The sequence below is a fragment of the Rhinopithecus bieti genome, unplaced genomic scaffold (assembly GCF_001698545.2).
Source record: "Rhinopithecus bieti isolate Rb0 unplaced genomic scaffold, ASM169854v2 scaffold_17930, whole genome shotgun sequence".
Taxonomy (NCBI): domain Eukaryota; kingdom Metazoa; phylum Chordata; class Mammalia; order Primates; family Cercopithecidae; genus Rhinopithecus; species Rhinopithecus bieti.
In genome coordinates this window covers 294,299-313,213 of record NW_016809035.1, presented here as the reverse complement: position 1 = coordinate 313,213, position 18,915 = coordinate 294,299, and the positions used below count along the sequence as shown (strand labels likewise).

At 37.6% G+C, this 18,915-nt stretch overlaps 1 protein-coding gene across 8 annotated transcripts in view; it reads right to left on the bottom strand.

The window, feature by feature from the left end:
* The window catches only part of RIC8B (RIC8 guanine nucleotide exchange factor B), a 123,456-nt gene that overhangs the window by 21,874 nt on the left and 82,667 nt on the right, over window positions 1-18,915 (bottom strand). For all 8 annotated transcript variants that reach the window (XR_001888392.1, XR_001888391.1, XR_001888394.1 and 5 more), the window contains exon 8: window positions 10,031-10,175. Coding sequence is in view for 4 of the 8 variants with exons in the window: in XM_017888258.1 (XP_017743747.1) it covers window positions 10,031-10,175 (145 nt within the window). In the remaining 4 variants the exon portion in view is untranslated. The remainder of the gene's footprint in view (window positions 1-10,030; window positions 10,176-18,915) is intronic.

The following is an 18,915-nucleotide window of genomic DNA, read 5'->3' as shown; positions in this document are numbered from 1 at the left end:
TTTTTTTTTTTTTTTTTTTTTTTGAGGACAGGAAATAAAAGATAACTCTTTAAATGGCTCCTAAATATCTACAACAAACATTTTTCTGGAGAAGCAGACAAGAGATTACAGTATCTTATAGCAGCCAAGTACATATTTTTTTTTGTTTTTGTTTGTTTTGATGGAGTCTCGCTCTGTCACCCACGTTGGAGTGCAGTTGCACAATCTCGGTTCACTGCAACCTCCGCCTTCCGGGTTTAAGTGATTCTCCTACCTCAACCTCCAGGGTGGCTGGGATTACAGGCATGTGTCACCACGCCTGGCTAATGTTTGTATTTTTAGTAGAGATGGGGTTTCACCATATTGGCCTGGCTGGTCTCAAACTCCTGAGCTCAAGTGTTCCTCCTGCCTCAGCCTCCTGAAGTGCTGGGATTACAGCCATGAGCCATGGCACCTAACGGGGATAGTTTGTTTTTAATGATCAAATTAAATATTCCTGCAAATAGCAATTGCTAATAAATTGCCTTCTAGGGTCTATGAACATAAATGCTTTCAGAAGCCAGGCCTTTAAGATAAGCAAGTGAGTGAGTGGGTCAAATATACATAATGTGGAGTGTTGGGAGATTGGGATCAACTGGAAAACAGTGCCCAGTTTAAATTAAAAAATAAAATAAAATAAAAGATACTGGCCAAGACAAAGACACAGTGATTAATTAAATCTTCTGGTAGCCAGCTTGCAAAACCCTGTTTGAGACTTTCGGTTGGGCAAGTTACTTTCTTTACTGACCAGCGCTTTTCTCATTTGGGGTAAAGGCTAGCTTACTACATACTGTTATCTAATACTATTAGATTTACTTTTCTTTTCTACCTTCCTCAGAGGCTGCATGACATACTCATTCTTACAGAAGGATTCAGTGCTCACCACCCTCGAAAACCTGATTCAAAACCTATCTTGCCATTCTTGCATAAGACCTACATCTAGAGTCATGCTTAAAAAAAATTTTTCCCCCATTAGAAACCCAACATATAAAATAGACAAAAGTGAACTGCTCAGGCAAAAAGGAGATGGGAATAGTCAAGTAGATGGGGGTGTAGAGTCCCTTTATTTGTCCCCTACCCACTTGTTTCCTCTTAAGGTACTTTCAAAGGTTCTGGGGCAACCTGAAAACCCATAGCCTTGTCATTTATTTCTAGCCTTGGCTGTACATTAGAATCACTTGAGAAACTTTAAAAAAAAGCTTGGGCGACAGAGCGAGACTCCATCTCAAATTAAAAAAAAAAAAAAAAAAGCTTGGGCCTCACCTTAGACCAACTAAATTGGTGCGTGCACGCGCGCGCGTGTGTATGTGTGTGTGTGTGTCTAGAGTACCTGCTTTAGACACTCATTGTGTGCTATTTCCTCTGTTTTCAGGTGCTCATAAAAGAAGAGAAAAAGGCCTCCAGTTAGAGGCCATCAACAAAAATGCTGAATGGGTCATCATATTTCCTAAAAGCCAAGAACAAAGAAGACCCAGACAAGGCTTCTGAGAACTATGGAGACGTATCCAGATGCCACACTGAAAATACAATTGACCACCCATCCATTATTTGCTCAGGCATATGACAACACATCCCTTTTCACTGGTTTCTCTTCTGCCCCCTGTTAAATTAGAAAAACAACTAGTCTTATAAATGAATAAAAGTGCTTATTATAGATACATACCACTTCCCAAGCAAAGAAAATCAGGCCTCAGAAGAAAGTATATGGGTAGGTAGATGTATTAACTATGTAGATCATGCTTATTTGCCTCTTGAGAGATGGCTTCTCTCCTCAAATTCAATGGAGCTGTGATTTGAAAAATCAGGCCCGTAGGCACTTTTAGGATATAATGACATTTGCACACATGATCATAGGCTTCAGGGAAAAAAAAGCATCAGGAGGACACACTGGTAAGCTATGTGGTATTGTGGGCACCACAGCATACAAAGTCACTATATGAATTCCTAGATTAGGACACAATTTGATGGTTTTCTTGGTTCTCTTAAGAGCTTAGTGGAAATTAAGTCTGTTTTCCATAAGGTGACCTCAAGTCCCCTGGCTGCTAAAATGGTATAATGGTTTGCTCTGAAATTAGCTACTAAAGTAACACAATTCTTTGCTATCTGAGCATAAAAGCAGCAGCCAGAAATTCATTCTTACAGAGTAAGAACTCATTTATTTTTACTCATGGAGTAAAACATTCCAACCCTCCAGTCATTCTAGGGATTTGGGTTTCATTTTTTCCTTTAAAAAGACATTTTCCCCCTGGATATTCTGGAGAATGTAAACAATGCCACAGAAAACACAAGTTAGGGCACTGAAGTACAGTGTACCACTCTATTATGGGAAAAATGCCAGTGTGCTATGGCAGCAGGCAGAAAAATACTGTCTCTCCTCCCACTCCCCACTTCAAACCAGAGTCTCATGTAGTTTCCCCACCCAGAAAGGAAGAGAAAACAAGTAATAGTCGCCATGACAACAAAGATGTGAGATTTCATAAAATAGATTACTTTTGGTGGAACAAATACCTGACACCTTTACAACCTCAAATAGTACAGTCTGAGATGCCACAGTCCAGGTTTCAAGATCTTAACACTATGAAATTCTGGAGTTACTTTTATTTCATTCCAAAACTTGGAGTCTTAAGATGCTTTAAGAACACTAATTGTGGCAGACATTTTATTGGGTAATTATATTTATCATCATCTCCTCCACCTTGTCTCTGCTCCCCTGTCCCATTTTCGTAGCACTCCAATCCTACTATTTATGACTTCCAATTAGGTGACAAGAAGTGTCTAAATTCTTATCTGTGGTATTTCATCACAAATTTTGTATAAGACTATTATATGAACTGACAGCAGCTATGGGCCTGGAGACAAAAGGATTAAGACACACTAAAAAGGTATGGACAAATGAATGCAGGTATAAAACCTGAACTGTATTTCAAGTCTTTTGCTCTTTCTTCAAATTTTTGTTACCTTTGGCCAACATCAATAGTACTAGGCCATTTAACAAAAAAGATCCATTAAAACTTAATTCAGCTATAAGAAAATTAACTTCAATCTCTACCAATGTGTGGCTTAAATTTATTCAAAGCATTCTGGTTAAAAAAGGAACTCTAAAGTCAACCTACAGGAGTTGGACAGGTAGGATAAGTGAATAGGATAAGCTGTCAAACCAAAGGAGCTTATACCTCATATGAAGGAAACCACAGCTACTCAGTTCCATCAGTTGGTTGCCATGTAGCATGCAGGCCCTATGCTACCAGAACTTCCAATTTTTCAAAAGAAGTTAGAAATCAAGATTTTCATCTAAAATATCTACGGGATATGTTACCAGAACTTCCATTTGTTTCAAAAGAAGTTAGAAATCAAGATTTTCATCTAAAACATCTGAATTCTAAATGTTGGTAAGTAATTAAGTTATTTTAAGAAGCACTGTGTAAAACAAAAAAGCAAAACCACAAACCAAATAACCAATAGTATATGAGGCAAGCCAAACAAAACATATTTGTGGGCTAAATCCAGACAATTTGCAACCTCTACGAAAGGGATTAGGGTTTTTAGAAAAGGCCAAGACCAGGAAAAAAGGGGACAGGCTAGTGGGAAAGGAGATGTTATATGCGAATGAAACTAAAACAACTTTCCAGGGGGGAAAAACCCAGAAGACATTGCTCCCCCAAGAAACAATATAAAGAACAAAATGGAAATTTACCATATCTGAATTTTCTTGAATTCCATTCCCTGGCTCCCATTCCTCAACTAGATGTCGAGCTTGATGAGGAAAGGGAACTCAATTTTCTTGGTATCCTAATGCTGAGGAAGGGCTGACTGACTCAAAAAATTCATTCATCCAACAAAAATTTACTGACTGCCGGCCGGGCGCAGTGGCTCACGCCTGTAATCCCAGCACTTTAGGAGGCTGAGGCAGGCAGATCACGAGGTCAGGAGATTGAGACCATTCTGGCGAACACGGTGAAACCCTGTCTCTACTAAAAATACAAAAAAATTAGCCAGGCGTGGTGGCAGGTGCCTGTAGTCCCAGCTTCTTGGGAGGCTGATGCAGGAGAATGGCGTGAACCTGGGAGGCGGTGGAGCTTGCAGTGAACCGAGATCGCGCCACTGCACTCCAGCCTGGGCGACAGAGTGAGACTCTGTCTCAAAACAAAACCAAAACCAAAACCAAAACCAAAACCAAAACAAAACAAAACAAAAAAATTTACTGACTGCCTACTGTGTGCTGGGCACATCTACATGAACAAAAACAGACCAAAACAAAACAAAACAAAACAAAACCCCTCTTCCCTCTTGGAGCTTACTTTTTGGAGGAGAAAATAGACTTAATGAATGAGTAAGTTATATGGACTGTCAGAAGGTGAATAGCACTGTGAGAAAAAAAGAACAATGTAAAGAAGTATGATATGGAGTGGTAAAGGCAGGAGTGCAGCAACTGTTAATAAGGGCACAGAACAGGTGATACCTGAGTAAAGACTTGAAGGCGGTGAGGGAATGAGAGAGATATGGCAGCTATCTGGAGGACAGGCATTCCAGGCAGAAGAAACAGCAGTCAACAGAAAGGCCTCAGGCAGGAATGTGTCTGCAGAGCCTGACACATAGTAAAGAGGTCAGTGTGGCAATAGTATAGCAAGAAAGGGTGCAAGTATACCACTGTGAGGACATCTGAACAGTTGACTAGTCTGATTTACATATTATAAGGATCCCACTGACAGTTGTGTTGAGAACAAAATGAAGAGGAACAAAGGTAGAAGCAACAAGGCCTGTGAGAAGGCTATTAAAATGATCCTGGAGAGAGAGATTTTAGCTTGGACCAGAGTGATAGCAGCCATGGCAAATAAAAAGGGTAATTAGATTCAGAATGTATTATGAAGATAGGACCAGAACTACCTGACAGATGTATGTGAATATTTACCAATTTAGAATGAATCACATGGATTTTTGTGTTTTCAGGGATATCAGAGTATATACACAGATACATTTTCTTTCTTTTGTTTTCTAGATGCTCTGAGAACAGGGAAGCTATCTGAAGGGCAAACTCATTTCTCTCTTTGATTGGCTTTGAAACAGAATATAGCAGAAGTTAAAATAAGCTCTGACTTCACACCCATTAGGATGGCTATTACTAAAAATCACAAAGACAAACACCCCAGAAAAAATAATACTAGTAAGTGTTGTGAGGATGTGGAGAAAAGGGAACCCTTGTACACTGCTGGTGGGAATATAAAATGGTGCAGTTGCTATGTAAAATGGTATGGCAGGCTGGCCACAAAATTAAACACAAGAACTATCTACCATGTGATACAGCACTTCTGGGTGTACACGCAAGAGAGCTGAAAGCAGGGACTTGACAGATATTGGTAGACACATGTTCACCAGCATTATTCACAACCAAAAGGTGTATATATAATGTATATACATATGATGGAATATTATTCAGCTGAAACTTTGACATGTGCCACAACATGAACAAATCTTAAAGACATTATGCTAAGTGACACTAGCCAGTCACAAATGGAGAAATATTGTATATGATTCCATTTATAGACATTCTTAGATTCCATAGAGACAGAAAGTAAAATGGTGGTTACCAGGAGCTAGAAGGAGGGGAATGTGTACAGAGTTTCATTGGGGACAAGGAAAAACTTCTGAAGAGAGATAGTGGTGATGGTTGCACAACAGTGTAAATGTACTTAATGCTACAAATTTGTTCACTTAAAACTGACTAAAATGGTAAATCTGATGTTACATATTGTATCCCCAAAGTAAAAAGGCAGAGTGAAGAGCACAATAAAACTTGCTTTGCCTACCTCAAAAAACAACAAAATTCCCAAAAACCGCAAGCTCTAGAGTCAGGCCGCCTGATCACTTATGAACTGTTTGCCCTGGACAAATTACTCGATTCATTGCCTTTAGTTTTCTCGTCTATAAAATGAGACTAATTCTACCTCAAAGGATTGTTGTGAAGATTATATAATATTTGTCTAGTTCTTAGAGAAGTGCCTGGCACATGTTAAGTACTCAATAAATACCAGCTATTGTTACTAGCACTAGTGAGCCACTTGTGGAGAAATAGGCAACACAGAAGGCCTCGGATGATCCAGGAGGTAAGTTACTCTATTCAGTCAAATCCTTACTATGGAGATGCACGTGTAATCTTCATTTAAAAAACCATGCAACAAATAGCTGGTTTTGTGGTGTTTGCTTTAAATTCAGATATATTTTGAAGAGATACCAGTTTCTCAAAATGTCTCCAGTAATTTGAGAATTATCATATAAATAACACACTGATTCTACATAAAAGAAGTAGGGTAAATTATGAAAGCATATCCTAATTCAGGTTTTTGCATTACATTTGCAATGGAAAGAACCAGTGTAATATGGTGTCATTCTTTCATTTACTTATCTGATATTTACTATGTATCTACCATGTCTTAGCCACATAAATATATACATACTGAATATACATACATACAGGAATACCAAATTGCATCTAGGCAATAAAACAAAAAAGGCCTCAAAATGCCTTTTAAAATTATAGTCCTTTTTAAATATTTCCCATGAAAGGCTGTTTAAGAGTAATAACCTTGACATAAAGGATATAGAAAACTGACAATTGTGAATCTATAGCAAATAAACACTGGAGCAAGGCTCAATACTGTAGTTAAGCTAATACACTAGCCTATTTTACCTCTGGTCTTTTAGAACTCTGAATTTAGATACGTTCTATGACTGCTTACAGTAATAGGTTCTAGTTCCTAGAAATGCTATTTTACATAAATATGTCATCACAGCCCAAAATGGGCAAAGAGAAAAACCTTCATGTCCCGGTTTCTGGGTCACTTACTTCAATAAATATTTAATATTAAAATAAAGAAATTTATAAAGCCCAATATAACGCAACAACTATAAAAGCCTTGACTGAAGCAGCATAGCAAAATCTTGACAAATAAAAGAAAAAGTATCTTGCCTTGTGCTGAAGAAACTTTATACAGCTGGTGGCATAGCTAGAGCTGAGAAAAATATGATTAAGAAGGAAACACCCCTGAGTTTATTAGTACAATGATTTTAAGCTTTTGGATCTGATTATGAACTAGTGTGGTGTGTTAAGTGTGCAAGGAGTTTCCCTAGGGTTCTGTTCACTTTTGGCCATCTGTTCCTCCTATCCCTCCACAAAGCAGTCTTTTAAAGGCACCTCTTTGGGCCTCTAGATGCCTATGCACCCTGTGAAAGCCAGTCATCTAAAAGGAGACAAATGTCATTAGACACACATCTTTCAATTGATGTCTAGAATAATGTACAAACCATACCAGCCAGTTATATCACCTTTACAGTCAAGGGACCTCCATTCTCAGAGGCATAAAAGAAACAGGTATAAAAGTTAGAATTTAGAAGTTTGGTTTCCCTTTGACACAGGACTAAAGTTTATCTGAAAACTTTCAACAAACCTGGCTAGACATACATCAAAAATTTATGTGGCATGTAACTCAATTCTATGAGTGTATTTTCTCTAAGTGTGCTAATTGCAGAAAGCCATTTCCAGTCCATTAAATACATTTATTTTGACACAAAAGGCTTTGTTGTGATATTAACTGTCTACCATAGCCTGAATATAAGCTCCATACAATTCTTGGTTTCAGATTCCAGTAAAGGATTACAGGTTACCTTGGTGCATTAATCAGAATCCACTTAAAGTTTTGACAATGGGACTAGAGACAACTGGATGAAGAGTAAGTTCTCTGCTTCTGCCAATAGTAGCAACTGTTGTGAATAAATGCATCACAAGAAAAGCAGACTGAGATCTTGGGAACTCTGACTGGTGAATGGTATTCAGGGGTAGGGGAATAAGCAATCCTTTCAGATGCTGATTTTATAAGTTTGATTGGTAAAAAATTTTTTACAACAGTTTTTAGGAAACAAGTTCTTTGAGCTCTGTGGATCGCTCCACAGAGTGCAAAGGGTACTCCTGCTTGCAAAGAACTTTGTTTACCACCACTTCCATAGAGATCATTTGAACAAACATTTTAAAGTAACATTAAATATCTCACCACACTTTTTCACTTTAAAGAAGGAAAATTTAAGAGAAAAACAGACGCGAATCTATCAGAAGGGGGGAGATGTGATGCTACTTGAAAAACACACATTTATACTTATAATGAGCAGTGTTTAAAAAACACAACAAAATTTCACAATGGTGACTATTCTGACTACACAAACATACCATTCCTATGAATATTATAAGCAAAGTCCACAGGCTGAAGATTATAATTAGGGATGTAAGGCTTAACTACAGAAACTTTCCATGACAGAGAGCCAAGACAGTAACAATACTAATGTGGCTGTTGATTTCAACAGAAGGTACTTCCTGAAATCTAACATCACTTCCGCAACGTAACATAATTCTATTTTCCTACTGTTATAGTAGCATTGTGGTGCTTGCTATATATATGACCATTACCATTACAGAAGTTCTCTACTAAACAAAATTAACAATACACATTGAGATGCAAAGATATCAACCATCTATGGGTACTCATGAGTTTTAGATCATAGCTGAATGTGTTCACATATCCTGGGATGTAAGAAATGCCTAATGTAATTTCTTGCTACTTTCATTTAAAAATATGAAATTTCTCAAGAGGTATATTTTAATGGCTCAAATAAAGAGATATCAATATCAAACTGATAAGGAAATACAGTTTGTAGAATGAAAAAAGCTAGTAAGACTAATTTAGAATGATGACTTCTGTAATTAGGGAAAGAAAGAAGCAAGATTCTTCTATCTTAGCTTCAAATACTTATCAGAGATAGCCAATTGATAATCTCTAAATGGTGGCAGTCTTAAGAAAATAGTGCCTAGAGTCATTGTCAGTTTTCCCCCCAAAAACTCTATTTCTAGGACACACTCTGTAAGATCCTACTGAGGCTGATGGCATCAGGGATGCTAAAAGTAACATTACCTACTCAGATCTGATTTGCTAAGAAACAGGCCATATATGTCCTGTCTAATTGGGAACTGATCATTTCTTTCACCTTCTGACAACCCATTACTTGCATGTCAACAAGGCATGGCACAATGTATGTTTTTGAAAAGTATCTAATTTTGCAGATAGTCTATCCTCGATCACCTATTGCATGATTCACATCACACTCTAGAAGATGGCCAGCAGAAAACACAGCATGTCAATGTCACCATGTCACAAGGAAAGGGCTTGCTTTTCCAATTTTCAGATGGAAATCTTCAAATGGAACCCAGAAAAAACATAGCTCAAATAACTCCTAATAAGCGGAAACTAAGAATTTACATGGGTTGAGGTTACGAGTGGGATGGAAAGGATGGAGAGGGAATAGGAGGAAGGAGAGGTGGTTTATCTTGGGATAAAAGAGAATAATTATAGTGTCTTTAATTTGTAAGCACTGACTCAGAGAAGACTTCATAGAGTCTCTGGTTTGCCTACTTATTGCACTTATGTATCTGTTAGAAGATGAGTCTCCATATGTTTGTTTGATTAAAATTCACTGTGAAGCCAGACTTCTTTTCTTTTGATATTAATGTGTCTTGTTGCACTATTTTATTGACTTATAAAGGCTTTTATGCAAGAGGGAGGATCAGAACCTACATTTAGATTTCTGAGAAAGACTAAGCATCAAATCATCAACTTAAATAAGTGGTCTTGGTTATACCTTATAAAATCTCAACCTATGGAAAGGAAAGCAAATAGTAAGCAATAACACCTTTTCAGTACAACCTAAACACACCAGCTCTCTTATACTTGGGAGAAGATAATAAGCATGTTGAAAATATCATTTCTTGCATTATTAGCTTTCCTCCATCACTTGAAGTCACTCTCTAAGGCACTAGCTATGAAACTGCCTCTAAAAACACCATTAAATGGAAAGCTTGCAAATCCACAAGAGAAAAGAAACACTTGGAAAATGAAAGACAAAGGAAGTAAAAGGCAAATAACCAACTCAAAGGCACAGCCATACTTAGGTGAAGAGAAATTTGATACTATACTTTGGTTTTGCATTTTTGTATTCTTCAGTGTCTGTGTCCTCGTCCTCTGAGTACCAATTATCTCCTCTTCCTCCAGCCAAGAGGCCCCTGGCCGCCAACAGTCCTGCAGCATTCCCATAGCCAGTGTATTTCAGCAGACTATCCACTGCAAAAACAGAACAGGGTTTTAGATAGGAATCCTTGGGTCTTCACCATCATCATCAACCACTCACCAACACAGCACGGTTGAAGACAGACACTATGGCAGTAAACCTTTAAATTGAGAGATTTTCAAAATGTGGTAGTGGTTACACTGAACTACTTACAAATTTTCCCATAGGCTCTGGGGACTAAGAGCCTTTTTTGAGGTATCAGAAACTAAAACAGAACTGTTCTGAACACAATTTATGGCAAAAGTGGGGCCTCTGTGACTGCCAGACCTTTGGTAAGGGTCACGCTTTTAAGTTTCTCATCTCAGATCTTACCATTTAAAAATCCAGTTCTGGAGAAATGATAAGAAACTAGAGAGAGTGAAAGTCAGATTGGGATTTTAGCAATATGGCACATAATGTAAAATCTCTCTCATTCTCTGTTGGAATTGGAGGAAAAGGGAGTAAGAAATAAGAAAACTTAAGGAAGGATATTAGCAAATAGTATAGGCTATAACTTAACTGTTTTTTTAAAATAAAAAGTCAGCAACCATATATAGGCACATGAAGTCCATTAAGAAGGCAGACCCAGGAGTTAGACTGGCTGGATTTCAATAATGGCTCTACCAATTACTAACTGGTTGACCTTGGGTAAGATATTTTGCAGTTTTATTCTAGTTTTCTAATCCGTAGAAATAGAATAGTAACTATCTACCTCACAAGTTAATATATGCAAAGCATGACAAGTGTCTAAAACGAAGTAAACAGTCATTCTTTTTCTCTGAGAAGAGTGGGTAAAATGATCATTTTAGAATTATCTTATTTTTTTTTTTTCTTGGAAAAAGGGGGGAAAAATTTTTTTTTTAAAATTTTTTTTTTTTTTTTTTTTTTTTTTTTTTTTTAAAAGAAGTCTAATGAAAAGTTTGGTTCAGGTTCTCTGTAAGTATTATCCTGCCAACAGGGTCAGGTGATGTCTCTCTTAAGGTGAGCAGACACATACAACTTTTGCAAGGGATACTTGCACTGTAGTAATGTTTTTAGTGATTTCTAAACACCTTTAAGGAAGATACTAAGCAATAACTGGCAGCTTTGTTTAGCAGTACTTCATTTTCTTCAGGTACAATTTCAAGGTAAACATTACAATATTTAATCAAAAGATAAGAATTGAAAAATTTACTTAAGGTCTTTAACAGAATGTTGTTAAAATGTCATCTGGAAGGCAACTGTAGGAAACACAACATAACATACAATCTTATCCATGTATAAAGCCATAGTAAAATCTACATCTGTAATTCAGATCACTTACCTCAAAAAAGACAAAATAGAGCTGGAGAAGATTCAGAAAAAGGTAATTAAAATGACTGGAGAACTGAAAGGGTTGGTGGAAAGGAAAATAGGTAAGAAAAGTGGGTATATATGATCAGAGTATAAAATCATGGAGGATATGGACAGGATAGATATATTCTAGGATAGAGTTGACTGTTACATTTTCAAATACCTGAACTAGAGGGTCCTTCTCATGACACTGTAAATAGGTGGTATGGGGATAAATAAAAGGATGCCCTGCTTTCAAATAATATAGCAAACTGGTGAAATTTGTGCAAAAGGAAACATGGGCTAATGAGTATATTAAATGATGTTGAAACCAGTCATTTTCAATCTTAAAACCTATTGGTAACTGTGGTCTGTCTGTAATAATCCTCAGTGGGTGCTGGATAGAATCCTATTAGAATTATTGAATGAGGGTGGGGTAAGCCCTCTGAGTAAGTCTGATATGCTCTCTCTTGGCATCAGTGCCTCCCCAAGATGTAGTGCTTTAGATAAACGAAGGAATCCTTAGAAAGTACTAGCAGAAGAAAGGAGTGGTCAGTGTATATAGGTATTCTTAATATTCATGAAGGTCAGACATTTTCTTAATGACAGGTCAGACACAAAGCCACTGAAGGCAAAGGATCACAGATCTAAACCCACACAAAGTCCTTACAGATAGTAGATGATGCTATCATTGTAAGCATTACTGATAAAGCTTATTTTTAGCAAACAAGGAGGTTTAGTGGGTCCAGAAAAGAAATACTCATTACAATTAGGACACTCTAAATTCAGATATGAATAAATGTTTAAATGAATATACTTAAAGACAAAATAACAATAATAAAAAAAAGACACGAAATGGCTAAAAATTAAAAGAGTTTAAAAATGCAAAGGTTGGCTGGGCGCGGTGGCTCAAGCCTGTAATCCCAGCACTTTGGGAGGCCGAGACGGGCGGATCACGAGGTCAGGAGATCGAGACCATCCTGGCTAACCCAGTGAAACCCCGTCTCTACTAAAAAATAAAAAAAATTAGCCGGGCGAGGTGGCGGGTGCCTGTAGTCCCAGCTACTCGGGAGGCTGAGGCAGGAGAATGGCGCAAACCCGGGAGGCGGAGCTTGCAGTGAGCTGAGATCCGGCCACTGCACTCCAATCCAGCCTGGGCGACAACTGTTCTCTTATGTAGAAAATCTCTCTGGAAGCCAGTTAACAGTAAAAGCCCCTGGCAATTTTATGAAAATCATGTCAACTCCTCTTTCACTGGAACAAACTTTATGTGCTAACTCTGTGACAGGCAGTGTAGGTTACAAAGGTGACTTAAGACATAGTTTGCCTTCAAAGTAGATAAACGGTACAGCCAAGAGTTTTAAAATCACATGAACTTCTGCTAACAGGATAAAATACCCAAAAACTGGGGGTAGAGAAGGTGAGACAAATGAAATACGAAATCCTCACAGTGAGAAGCACTGAAGCAGTGTTTCTAGCTACTTTTAAGTCTGTTTTCAAATACACCCTATAATATCTTATTTTATACTGGGAAAGTAGTAAACGGAAAACTGACTGCACTTGGATGTTAAGGTGAGCTGCTAGGGCAAACAAAAGATTTTCTGGGTGGTTCTAAAATAAAAAGGAAACGCACAAATATAATTGTTCCTTGTATAGTAATTATCCATGCAGTTACAAGAAAATGCTGCTGCCTCAGTGAAACAATTCAGCATTCAGTCAAAGAGTTGCGAGAAATATTTCACCACTATTTTACCAGTATGCTAGAGGGCACTATGAACAGAGGAAACCAACCACGGCAGCACTGTGCAAAGTCAGAACTGCACTGGTAATGACACAGACAGTTACACAAATGTGGCTTCTACCGCACTCTAAAATAAAAGCAATATGTTTTTGCTCTTTTACCAAGAAAAAAGAATGTCAAGAACCAGATTCTACCCAGAGACCATTCCCCCTTCTCTGTGAAAATCCTTTTCCTTCTAGTCAAATGCTGTAACTTAGAAGACTCAACTAGTGGCTTCGTCTTAGTGTCCTTATTTCCAGTCTCACACTCCTCCATTTCTTATTCCACACAACTGCTCAAAATATCTTTGTAAGGTAAAAATAGGATTTTACAACCTTCCTGAATAAAATCTCTAATGTCTTCCCTTAAAAATTAAGCTCAAATTCCAAAACAGGGCCTAAAAGGGCTCGTTTTCTGGCCTCCGCTGTCTTTTCCAAATTTGTCTCCTAAAGATTCCTCACACCTTAAACTAGTCTCTTTTCTATACATTCAAGACTACTTCCTATTTCTTTGTCCTCTTCTGTGAAGGCTTTCTCTGATCTCCTCCACACCCCCCAAGCATTCCCTCTTTCAGGTTGCCACAGTACCCGGCACATTTCTCTCTTAGGGCACTTATCATAGTGCACAGAAATTACTCCTTTAAATGGGACCCTGTATTCACCAGCCTGAATTTATAGAGAGCACAAACATTTGCTCTTTTATGAAACATTTATGGGGCACCTGCTATCTGTTAAGCACTGGGGATCCAAAGATGAGTAGGACATGATCTCCGACCTAAAGGAAACTCAGTGTCTAGAATATAAGTTCAACAAATAAAGAGTTACAACACAGCAAATGTCAAAAGTATTAACAACAGAGAAGAAAAAATGGCACAAAGGAGAAAATGATGAACTCTGCCCAGAAGGTCTTCACGGAGATAATGCTTACGTTCGTCTTCAAGGATAAGTAAAGCTCGCCATGGTAACCAAGATGAGGAAGAGCATTCCTAACAAAAGGAACAGCATCTGCCAAGCCATGGAGATATGCCAAGAAATGGTGCAGTATAATCAGGCAAGAATAAATAATTTAGTATGATTAAGCATGGAGCATAACAGGGGAATAGATTTAAAATACACTACACAGAGACTCTGTGGAGGTAAAATTTGGATTTTACCATGCAGGCAACAGAGAATCACTGAAAGTTTTATATGAGGGGAATGACAAAATTATATTTGTATTTTACACCAATCCCTCTGTTAACCATGTGGAAGACAAACTGAAGAAAATCTGACTAGAAACAGAGACATGAGATATTTTAATAGCTTATTAATAGTTAAAATAATTTTAAGGGCTTGTACTAAGATGGTGGTGTGGGAACAGAATGGGGGAAATAAATAAAAAATATTTACCAGGAGGTAGAATCTATAGATGTGGTGATTATGACTTCTACAGGTAAAGAAGGAATCTACTGTAACTCCTAAGTTTCTGGTTTTAGGAACTAAACAGACAATGGTGCTGTTTGCAGAGAAAGTGATAGAAGGATAATGAAAAAGTTGAAGGGCATGGGAATGAAGATCATAAATTCAACTTTAGACATGAGTCTGAGGTACCAGTGAGACACTCAGGCAGAGAGGTCCAGTAAGCAAGTGGGTAAATATGACTAGGGTTCAGAAGAAAGGTTGGGGCTGAAGATACATAGATTTGGGAATCTGTGCAAACAGAAGCCAAGGCAGAGGATGAGATTACTCAGGGAGAAATGTGAAATGAGAATGGGGACCAGAAGATAACTTTAGGGAACACCAGCAATTAAATGTGGACAAGGACAGGAGCTAGCAAATCAGACTGAAAAGAGAGAAGAGAGGTCAAAGGACATCTAGGAGTGTGTGGTAGCACAGAAACAAAGAAAGTGGACAACAGCATTAACTGTTATGAGAGACATAATAAGACAAAGACTAAAAAATACCCATTGCTTTTGAAAATCAGGTAATCTGTGACCTTATTGAGAGCATTTTCAGTGGTATTTGGGGGGTAGGAAAACGGTCGTGGAAAGCCTGACTTGCAGCAAGTTGAGGACTAAGTTTTTCAAGATGTTAAGCAGTGAAGGACAGTGATATAAGTATGCATAGAGATGGGGAAAAGCATAGGGCGAGTTCAAAGAACAAAAGAATAAAGGGTAATAAGTGATGGAGCAAGGCTTCTGCAAACACGGGAAGAGAAATGATCCACCGGAAACAGACACTACTGAAACTTATTAAGCTAAAGAGATACCTATTCCTCTGAGACTGAAGTGGGTATCACAGTAAATTGGTTGGTGTGGGGGCTATGTGCTAAGGGAGTTCAAGCCTAATTTTTCTTTGCAATTCAGCCCCTACACCACAATGCCTACCACATACTGAGATTTAATGAATATGATAAAAGGTGGGGGGGAACCCCTACCAAGGCAGATTATTTTACAAATCATCTTCTTTTAATTAAACAATGTAAGGCCTATTTTTAGGACCCTAGTAGAAAGAACACAATTTGCAGGGAGATAAAAATAGTTATGTTAAGGCTCAATTGAACAAGTTAATGGCACGAGTACAAGTTAACCTGTGGGCCACTATGTGCTGGGGATACAGTTGGGCCTGGCACAGATGAGTATTTAAGACCTTTGGATGTTCTTTCTGTGCCTAGTCTTCCATAAAATTTTGTCCTTTCTCTCTTACCTCTTTCTTTTTTCTTTACTATTCTTTTTTTGAGATGGAGTCTCACTCTGTCACCAGGCTGGAGTGCAGTGGCGCGATCTCGGCTCACTGCAACCTCTACCTCCCAGGTTCAAGCAATTCTCCCCTCAGCCTCCTGCGTAGCTGGGATTACAGGCACGCACCACCACGTCCAGCTAATTTTTGTATTTTTAGTAGAGAGGGGGTTTCACCATGTTGGCGAGGATGGTCTCGATCTCCTGACCTCATGATCTGCCTGCCTCGGCCTCCCAAAGTGCTGGGATTTCAGGCATGAGCCCCCGCACCCACGCCCTCTTTCTTAATGCAGTCTCTGTGTTCCTAACCCATTGTAACTGTTGCTTACTGTCTGTCTCTACTTAGTGGTCTGACCTTTGAGCCTTGATCAAGATGCCTTCATTTTCAAATTTACTTGGCATATCCTTAAGATAAGAGACAGTTCAGACATTGTGAAAAGTTATTTGAATTTTATTGTATTTTAATAGTCTACCTCCAAACCCAAATTCCAAAATCTGATTACTTTTAAGCTGAAGGTAAACTCAGACATTTTCTTTTTTTCTGGCCAGAAGGTTTTAAATTTGAACTAGTCGACAACATTTAAAAACAGAGAGCTTCTCCTGAAAACATGGAACATCTGCTAACACTGGCCACATGTTCCTTCATGGTAACCATCAGTTGCTGCTAAAGAGTAGCAACATCCTCTTTATAATCTCCCATTGTCTCTTTGTCTCCCCACCCCAGCCAATTGTCTCCACAACAGTGAGCCAAGTGTCAACTTTCATTTGTCATCTTACATCTAGTCCACCTGACTTACTTTTATTACCAGCCTGGTACTGTAGGCATTTGCCTCTGTGACCCTTAAATAAAAAAGTAAGTAATACATGGGCAGAAACATTGTTTATCTTATATACCTCTGTAATCCCAGGGTCTAGCTCAAACACATTTGTTGAACGGAGTCTGTTTATTCCAGAAGAATACATTACTAAACTTATAATCAAATTGGAAGGAAAAAAAATGATTATAGGCCAGGTGCAGTGGCTCACATCTGTAATCCCAGCACTTTGGGAGGCCAAGATAGGCAGATCACAAAGACAGGAGTTCGAGACCATCCTGGCCAATATAGTGAAACCTCGTCTCTACTAAAAATCCAAAAATTAGCCAGGCATGGTGGCATGTGCCTGTAGTCCCAGCTACTCAGGAGGCTGAAGCAGGAGAATCGCTTGAACCTGGGAGGCGGAGGTTGCAGTGAGCTGAGATTGTACCACTGCACTCCAGTCTGGGTGACAGAGCAAGACTGTCTCAGGGAAAGAAAAAAAAAAAAAAGATTATAATGCAGAATTGTTGAGGTCAAATTAAAAATATATTATCTGCTAATGGAGGTTAGCTTTGGGCTCAAAGTTAGGACTATGAAACTAAACACCGGATCCTAGGGGGAACAAAACCAACCATTTCAAATTTAAAAAGTTAACAAAATTCACTTATAAATGCAATTACCATAATTACCATATTTGCTATGACACTCACTCATCGGTAATGTGATTACATTTAGAAATTATTTAGATATATAATTATTTATTTAGATTTATATATTTAGATATACACTTAGGTATGTAATTACAGGAGAAATAAATTTTACTTTTCCCCATTTTAAAACTTTTTAAAGGTATACAAAAAATACATGTTCATTATAGAAAATCATACAGACAACTAAAAAAATCACCAGTACTCTTATTACTCAGAGGTAACAATAAATAATATTTTGGCATATTATTTTGACAAACCTTTTAAAATGAACAGATACACATATGTGTGATTTTAGATTTATGCATATACATGTATAATTATACTTTAAAAAACAGATCATTTCTGATCTCAAATCAATTCAATTCAGTCAATATTTACAGATAACTATGTGCAAGGCACTATGCTAACCACTTAATTCCAAGATGCTAAATCAATCTTTTTTCAAAATCATTAAAGAAGAAGTAAATTGTCTAAAAGAACAGATGCTAAACAGTCTATAATAATAGCTAATATAATTTATGAGAGGAAATATGGCAGAAAGAAAAGACAGGACCCAAATTTGGGCTCCTGCCCTCAGCAACTGTGTCACATGTTATTGAAAGGCTCTCAGGTGGCAGGTTGCTTCATTTATGAAATCGAAATATAATATTTACCTTAGAGGGTCATTATGAGAATTAAATGAGATTATACATAGAATGTCAGGCACATGATACCTCTCAATTCATAATCACCATTATGATAATGATCAAATTAGGTTACCAATATACCATCTTAATGTGAACTTAAGTGGTTGGATAAATACATCAGAAATGAAGTTTAAGAATAACAATTGACTTAAGATTTTAAGAGGAGTGAACTTTTCCATCTCCAAATTATCTATCTTATTTTTTTAAAGTACCCCAGTAGAATACAGATCTGCCTAGATGGGATTTTATACTAGCAGACTTACAAAGTAGAAGAAGAAAAAATAAGAATAACTGAATAATCAAAGTTCCTTGTTTGGAAAACTTGCCTTTTGCAGAGTAATCCATATAATTTTAGAAAATATCTTTAATTGTTGGATCTATCTCAGTAGACAATCACTTTATATACACTGATAGAGTAGTATTTATTACACTGCAGTACAGTTATTTTAAAATTTCTCTCTACCACTATCTTAACTTTGTCTCAAGGGTATTATGCATTTTAAAACTTCTATTCAGTATATTATACAGCTCACATTCAGTAACTACTAATTGGAAAACTTAGTAAAGAAACCAAAACTCCTATAGCTTTAATTCCAAGAGGAATTATAAAAGAGGAACTAACCCAGACCTGTGCCTGCTTATTAAAATAGTAACCCCTGACTTACTGAAGCAACTTTTCATAATGGCTCTAAGTCCTGCCCCATTAAGATGAAGGCTGGGTTAAGGATACAGAAGGCAAACTTTAAACGTGAGT